This window comes from Psammomys obesus, unplaced genomic scaffold (genome assembly GCF_907164565.1).
Source record: "Psammomys obesus unplaced genomic scaffold, mPsaObe1.curated_primary_1811, whole genome shotgun sequence".
Lineage (NCBI taxonomy): Eukaryota > Metazoa > Chordata > Mammalia > Rodentia > Muridae > Psammomys > Psammomys obesus.
The window spans coordinates 28353466-28362291 of NW_026596040.1; the positions used below are offsets into that span (position 1 = coordinate 28353466).

Genomic DNA, 8826 nt, shown 5'->3' on the forward strand with positions numbered 1-8826 from the left:
TCATAACAAAAACAGCATGTACTGTCAAAAAGAGGAACACAAAGAAAACCCGGAGAGAAACCAACACAGCTTCAGTTGCATGATCTGATGCAGATGTCACTGGGGGAGGAGTGGGTGGATAGATAAAAGCAGATCCTGAGGGTTCACAACCAATCAAGTCAAACAGGGGCCTCAAGTTGGTTTCAAAAAATAAAGCAGATAACATAAACTCTTCCCCCTCTAGCACAGGTGCACAACCACCAAGGCAGGGGCTTTAACAGGACTCTACTCACTTAAGAAAGTAATTCAAACAGATGACAAAAGAAACCTAATGAAAGTAAGAAGTTTCTTCACAGAAAAGCAAATAGTTAAGTGAACAGAATCTACCAAATACGAGAAAATATTTGCTATCTAACTGACACAGGAATAATAGCCAGAATATATAAAGAACTCAAAAAGAAAAACCAAACAAAAAGACAAAGAACCCAATCAATAAAAGACTAATGAAATGAACAGACAAGATGAGAGAGCAGTGCCCATTATATAATAAAAAAATGTTCAACCTAAACTAGCTATCAGAGAAATGCAAACTAAAACCTCACTTCCCATCTCATTCTAGTCAGTATGACAGTAGAAAAAAAGAGTAACTGTTGGACAGAGTGAAGCACACATTTTATTCTAGCTCTCAGGAGGCAGAGGCAGGTAGATCTCTGTGAGGTCAGCCTAGCCAGAGCTACACAAAATAAAGAGAAATAACAACAGTACCATCAATCAATCAATAAATAAAGTAAATAAATAAATAAATAAATCCCCCAAACCTCTGCTGGCAAGGATATGGGCAGAGGAAGCTGTCACATGCTGCTAATCGAATTGTAAAACGGCCCAGCCACAATGAAAATCAGCATGGAGCTTACACACAAAACTGAACAGAGCTACAACAAGACTCAGCTATATCACTTCTGGGTGCCTAACCACAGGACTCACATTTTATGAACATTTACTATGGCACTATTCACAAAGCTAAATTAAAAATCCAATTCAGGTGTCTAACATCAGAAAAATGGATGAAGAAAATGTGGTATATTTACAACATGAAAAGTTCTAACCAAAAACAGCAAAGTATGTCATTTGCAGAAATACATAAGTAACTAAGATAAATGTATCAAGTGAACTACCACAAGCTCAGAAAGACAATACATTTTCTCTCATTTATCTGTCTATACAAAATATAGAAAATAGAAATGAAAGTGGAGGTGCAACTGCTAAAAAGCACAAAAGTGCTAAAAGGAGGAGAGGTGGGAGAAAGGGGAGAGTGAGGAGGCAAGGTAGGGAACACACTCAAAATATCACCTATACTAATAAAAAAATGTGTTTATGTACCACAATAAGATACATAGTACCATGAATACATAAAATAAAATGTTAAAATTATAATGGAAATGTAAGGGAGAAGTATCCATTAGTTTTCTGATCAGAAACACCCTGGCCACTAGCTTTTAGATAACAAAGACCCAAAATAATAAGTGAGTATCCACCAAACTGAAAAATTTGTAAGCTACTGATCACATACAATGTACTAAGACATTAGTACTAAACATTACTCACCGATTCTTTCTCTACAATTCGGTTTAACATGACAACTGCTTTGGTCTTTTGCTGCCACACCATGAGCCAGAAGTGGCAACATGTGTTAGGAAGTGGACCCTGTAATAACAGAACAAGAGCACATCAAGGAAAGGAGCTAGAAAAGAACAAGGCTTCAAAGATGCTACTGTGATGCACTGTTATAGCCGGTGGATTAGGTCAGGATAAGTAAATCAAGACTTTAAATGCACTTAAATTCAAAATATAGTCTGCATTCAACAAAACTTTTCCTCTAGGTAAAGACATTTTATTTATTTATTTATTTACTTACTTACTTACTTATGCAGAAAAAGAACTGTACGGGACACCTGGTATCTTTCAAAGTTAAGAGTTAGATAACTAGGTTCAAGTAATAATTACAAAATACAGGCAAGATTTTGCCCAAACAGAACCAACCTAGTTCATTGCTTCTGATCCTGTCATGTTATATGGCTTTCTTGGCATTACCAAATGTGTCTACAGTACAACACGTAGGATGCTCATGTTCTAGCTAATAGGATGTCAGAAAAGGAAATTTGTCTTTCAGTCTTTGTAACTGACAGGTGTGGATCTCATACAGATCATCAGGGGTTCTTTGGGAAATGGGGAAGTTTATGTCATTACTGACCAACCAACCAGCTCAAGTGAACACAACAGAATTTGCAGGGGATAAAAAGGTAATCATGAAACTCCCTACAAATCAGTTTGTTGAGCCTAGTATCATCTGGCAGAATTAAAAAGTAAACAATAGCCCATATTACAAAATGCGATAAAGGAGGACAAATCAAATACACACTTCCAATTACTTTTACATTTGTCTTAATGATAGCCTAGGGTTAAAAAAAAAAAAAAAAGACAAGCAATGAAAAGGCATGTCCAGACTATGACTTCCTTCCTTGCTTTGTATAGGGCTAGAGATGTAACTCAGGGCCTCGTGCAAGCTGAGCTCTACCACTGAGTGAAGGCTAAAACAGAGTAAGTTCCAGAGTAAGTGCCTAAGGTAACTGTAAACATGTAACCACCTTCCAGAGCATGTGGCGAATTTTTAAGTGTCAGGAGCAGGGAAGACCAGAGCTGCAGCCTCCGCTATCCCTGACCCCCAACACCCAGCTCCGGAACTCAGAGGTAAAATAGTTCTACACTGAAATCATCTTTAGGGTAGATGTATTTCTTGGTGTACAGCCAATACTCAATATTACACAATACCATATTCCTTAAGTGAATTACTCTAAAGTTAACCTGTAAAAATGATAGAAATCTGAGAAATTACAACTTTAGTTAATAGTTAAAGGACACTATTCTCTTCATTCAATGTACGTTATTTACTTACATTATAAAATATAACAGTTGAAAGGTGAGAAAACAAACATCATCCTCCCTGCCATAAAACAGCAATGTGAAAATCCCCAGTAAAATGAATGCCTTTTTCTTTCATCTTAAAAAAAAAAAAAAATCAGAGGTCCAGTTGGTGATGCACACCTTTGATACCAGAGAAGGAAGGGTCTGTGTAAGCCCAAGGCCAGGCAGGACTACATAGTGAGATCCTGTTTTAAAAAACAAAAGCAACAACCATGAAGTAGGACTATAAAGATGGCTTGGTAGTTAAGAGCCCTTGTTCAAAGGACCCCACAGGCTCACGGTTACCTGTAACATTAGCTCCAGGAGATTTGTCTCTCTCTTCTGGCCTCATTGGGAACTTACATACAGGTGACACACATATATAAAAATACACACAGAGAGAGACACACCAAGGGGCTGAATCAAGAAAAAAGTTCTAAAATTCAGGGGAAAGCTAATCCATAAGCAACAAGGAACAATCAGAGCACTGTAGGTAACCAGCATTAAATGTCACAGGTTTTCTCTCTCTGTCTAAGTAGCATGTTATACACAGATGAAGTCTCAGCCCTACAAAATGTACACTGAGGGACATCACTACCATCAAATACTAAGGTCTGATGTTGTAAGAAAGCCTGAGGAGGTAGCTAAAAAGCACAGCCAAAGGAACATGAGTCTGTCAGAGAGGTGATATGAAGACAGAGGCAGTTAAGAGTAAGGAAAAGTACGTAAGAACTAGGGCCCGTGGTAGAAGTGGGGGCACACAGTAATGAATCATGCCTGAAGAGTAGGCAGAGCTGGTGGCAAGGAAACAGCTTACAATGCTGCATTTTGTTGCATGTTGAACTAAGCATCTCTGAAAAGGTCAGGGTAGCAAACTGGGAAAAATACACAAGGACACAGAACGTAAGTCAGAAGAAATAAAACTAGACACAAATTGCTAAATCCTCACACTCATGTATGAAGTCCTGTCTATCATTACATAGAAAAACAGTCCAACAGGGACAAATAATTAAAAATCATAGAACTGTTCATCAGGAATTTTTATCAGGAGATTTTAGATGCTTTAAAATGGATCACTAGCCCAGGTAGTGGTGATTAAGATTAAAGCATCTTAGCACTCAGAAGGCAGAGGCAGGCAGATCTCTGTGAGTTCGAGGCCATTGGTCTACAGAACAAGTTCCAGGACAGCCACACAGAGAGCTACACAGAGAAACTGTGTCTTGAAAAACAGAAACAGCAAAAAAAAAAAACCCAAAAGAATCACTAATTCCATTATTACTATTCCTAATAAAATCTGAAACAAAAACCCACTGTGGGTGGCGCCACCCAAAGAAAGCAGGCTAAGCCACCCATGTTGCTTTTGGTCATAGTATTTCATCATAGCAATAGTAACCTGAACTAAGACAATGAGTTTTCACAAAACACCACACTACAGATGACACACAGATAGACAGACAGAACTTATGACTATATGATTTAATCACATTCTTCCTCTGTAACATAAGATAATAGCATTTGACAGAGTGACTGTTCAAAGATAAATTATACAAAGACAAATTACACAGGTGTGTATCACCACACCTGTAAATGCAGCAGAAGCAGGCAAATCTCTGTGAGTTCAAATCCAGCCTGGTCTACAGAGTCCAAGACAGCCAAAGCTACACAGAGAAACCCTGTCTCCAAAAACCAAAAACTAAAGACAAAAAAAAAAAAACAAAAACAAAAACAAAAACAAAAAACCTACTTAATTAAACAAAGAAAAAAGATATACAAGCATGTTATTATGTTTTATTCTTTTATGCATGGACCTGAGCGTGTGCACGTGGATGTGCACCGCATCACTGAGTACAAGTCAGAGGACAGCTTGAAGCATTGCTTCTTTGGACTATGTGGGTCCCAAGGACTGAATTTAGGTTGTCAGGCTTGGCAGGAAGCACCTTTACTTACTGAACCACCTTGCCAGCCCACAAAACTTTTAATTCTTTTTTAAAACAATTTTACTTCTCATTAGAATGCAAATGTTCATAGTGGTAAGGGGATTTGTCTATTTATTTAGAAATAAGGTCGATGAATTGAGACTGGCCTTGAACCTCTGATCCTCCTCTGCCTGGAATTACAGGCATGCATTACCAATTACCATGTTTGTTTTCTTTTTTTGTTTGTTTGTTTTTTTTAAAGAAACCTGTTTTATTTGAGCAGTGACTATCAGTTCTCAATCTTTGTATGAATGAAGGTCAATTAAGTGTTATCAGCAGGATTTTGTCCAGATTCTGTTAGAGTAGAGCACACCCCACCTTAGGTTTCAGAGATTGAGAACTAAGGTCCCAGACAGGAGGTATAGGTCAGACATAACAGCACTCACATCACGTGTGTAAGGTCCTTATGCCCTAACCTGTCAAAAACAAGCATAGTAACAAACCATGGTCCCCAAAAATGAAGTGTAGATGTGGGGACAACTAAGAGAAACTTATGAAAGACCTGTCTTTAGGGACTAGAAAAGGAGAATGAATAGCTGTGTTAAGGGGTAAGCAACCATCTGTTCCGGTTTAGGTGTGAAATGTTCCACCTTGGGCTCATGTGTTACAGGTCTGATGTCACCTGATGTCCTTTTGGGAGAGCTCCAGCCTAATCAAAGGCTAATCTGCTGGTAGGTTAACATGGCAGCACTAGGAGGCAGCACTAGGAGAAGGAGGCACAACACTGGGGAATGCCCTTGTCACACAGCTCTTTGTGTGTCCTGGCTGCCGCAATATTCTGCCTCACATTAGACCAGAGGCCAAAATAAACAGGTTTTTCCTTTTAAATTTCCCTTCAAGCATTTGTCACAGCAATGAGAGCCTAATACAACATGCTTTTCAATATTTTTGTGTTCAATTTCAATAGAAAGTAAATTTCCAGCTCTGTATATTGATTTTTTTTAAATTCTAAATGATTATGATACATAAGAAAAACTTCAGTTACTATGTAACAGCAAAAAGCTTACAATCCCCATCCCATTAATTACTGCTACTAAAATGTATGTGTATGATTAATTCATCCAACCCATGGCACTCCTCTGTGAAATTAAAGTTGAATAACACACTTTCATGTCTGTTGGATTTCTCAGGTCATTTCTCAAATGGATTATGACCACTGACTAATAAAATACATACTTTACTTAGTGGTTTATTTTCAATTCACTGCATGAAGAAAATCATACTAGGTCTGAGTTACAGAGGACTCCAAGTGATTCACATTATAAAAGCTATGAGGCTATTAAACTTGTGGCAATAGTCAGAGGAATGCTCACTGCAAAGAAATCCTCACTTGAGCTTTAGTAAGCATCAGGCACTTAGAAAAGCAGGAACTTTGAGCTTGTTATTCTTAACCAGCGCACGCTCCTGCACTGGCCGCAGTGCCGCTGGACCCTCCACATCCCGAGTGTTTAACTGCAGCACGCTGCAGGCAAGTCTGATTCATAACGCAGTGTGTGGCCACCAACACTAGCGACCCAGGAGTGGCAGCGAGGGTATCCCTGTTAATTCTCTGTTGTGTCCTGAGTGCCAGCAGGGAGCAGCTTATCACTCTCATTTAGATCAACACAGGGGTCAAGAGAGTAAGTTCTCAATGGAATTATACATACTCCTTCTCCTAGGTATAAACTAGCTACAGAATGTGACTGTAAGAGAAGGAAGGTTAGGACCACATGACAGGATAAGATCTGAGGATCTAAAAGGGAGGAGGTCTGAGGTAAAGGTTCCTGGATCCTTGCTGGAGGCTTGGTGCCTGGGCCCACTTTATACTGTGAAAAACCACAGCATCTTTTCAAATGCAGACTGTCTTTCTTTTGTTCACTGAACTGTGAATTGATATACTTAACAGGTTTATGCCAGACTGTTTTATCCTTTTTTGTTACTGGAGCTACTTTACTTCAAGTGAAATATTTTGTTTCTCTGACAGACAAAATTCTAATGGCTCACAGGTACATTAGGTTGAACTTAAAAACCAATTGCTTCACACTTTTCTGTCTTTCAAAAAGCAGGTTACATTAATCTGTTGGGTTATTTTGTTTTGTGTTGTTTTTTTAATCTCAAATGTAGGGGCTGGAGAGATGGCACTGACTGCTCTTCCAGAGGGACAGAGTTCAATTCCCAGCACCCACATGGCAGCTCACAGCTGTCTCTAACTTCAAAATCTGGCACCATCACACAGATTTAAATACAGGCAAAACACCAGTACACATAAAATAAAAATAAATAAATTATATTAAAAATCTCAAACATGGTGCTACAGATACAGTGAAGGGCACTTGCTTCTCTTCCAGAGGACCAGAGTTCAGTTCCCAGCACCCATGTAGTATGGCTCACAACAGCCTGCAACTCCAATTCTAGGGGACACCATCTTTTGACCTCCATGGGCACATGTATACACATGTTACACATGTATACACACAAACACAGATACATACTAATAAAATACAACTTAAAACTCAAATATTATAGCTATACTTCTGAACATTTTTGATTAGGAGAAATGAAGTGTTGGTTGCTGTTTGACTTCTCTTATTTGATAAAGAGAAAGCTGTCAGAATAGAAAAGCAGTGCTTTCCTCAAGGAGGTTGCTGTTTCGAGCCACTGGGGGAGAGTGGCAAAGGCAGCCCAGCAGAACTGTACTTTACTAGGCTCCACAGATGGTTATACCTTATCCTCAGCATGGCTGCACTCTCTGAAAAGATGTTCACAGGGTAGAGATGGATAGAAAAGGGCTTTCAGGACTTCCCTGGTTCTTCATCACTAGAGAAAGAGAACTCCAAGCTACTGACAGAACAGTAACAAAAGCTATGTGTATACAGTTAATTTACCTTAATAGAACGGCACCAACCCATTTCAGAAGGATTTTTCTCCATCAAACATAGCAACATTAGGAACAATTTTACTTTTTACCAATATACCCAAAGTCTCAAAACTATGACATCTACAACTGATTACAGAATCAGAAAACTAAAAATAGCACGTTATTTGCAAATGTTGAGATATACTTTTAGCTATGTTTAAAGTACAGCAGCCAAACTCCACTTTCCAGGCATCTGCTCAGCATCACACTACTTGCCTGTGTTAAGATGTAACTTCTTTGTGCCTCTTCTATGTCAACTAAGCTGGCATTAATATAATCATTTTCAGTATTTTGCAGTTTAACACGACTGTGATCATCTGAAAGTAGAGAATGATAAATCATAACTGTCATTTCAACTTTTCCATCACTTTTTATTTGAATGTTAATATTCTAAGGTAGTTATAGATGATAGGAAAAATAAAACATAAAATAATACCAAATAAGAGTTGAGACAAATCCTAAATTACCTACTTCTTTTTTTTAAAACAAGGAGGTTAAAACACAGTCTTATTACTGGGTATGAGAAAGGAAGTGCTCCTGTTCCTACTCCACCATCTACAGTAACATGAAAAATTGACCAGGATGTGCAGTAAAATGAGTAAAGCACTTACCTTCTTGGAAAAGTCATCTCAAGTCTCAGTGCCTAGGAACTGAGCATCTATGTGTGAAAACATGACTGGGGGGGGGTGGGGTAGGTGACACACGCCTTTAATCCCAGCAGTCAGGGAGGCAAAGGCAGGCAAATAACTTGTACCTTCAAGGCCAAGGCCAGCCTGGTCTACAGAGTGAGTTCCAGGACAGCCAGGGCTACCCAGAGAAACTCTGTCTCAAAAAGCCAAAGAAGAAAAGAAAAGAAAAAAACCAAAGAGAAGGGGAGGAGAGGGGAGGGGAAGAGAGTGGAGAAAAGGAAAGGAAAGAAAAGGGGAAAGAGAGAGAAAGGAAGAAAAGAGAAAGAAACAGGAAGGAGGGAAGGAAGGAAGGAAGGAAGGAAGGAAGGAAGGAAGGAAGGAAGGA

General features: G+C 38.9%; 1 protein-coding gene across 1 annotated transcript in view; it reads right to left on the reverse strand.

The window, feature by feature from the left end:
• Ptpn2 (protein tyrosine phosphatase non-receptor type 2) overlaps window positions 1-8826 on the reverse strand; it is a 45588-nt gene continuing 36762 nt past the window's right edge. Inside the window, exons 3-5 of the mRNA XM_055622848.1 lie at window positions 8029-8129; window positions 1585-1683; window positions 1-21 (exon numbers count right to left, since the gene is read on the reverse strand). Of these exons, the coding sequence (XP_055478823.1) occupies window positions 1-21; window positions 1585-1683; window positions 8029-8129 (221 nt within the window). The remainder of the gene's footprint in view (window positions 22-1584; window positions 1684-8028; window positions 8130-8826) is intronic.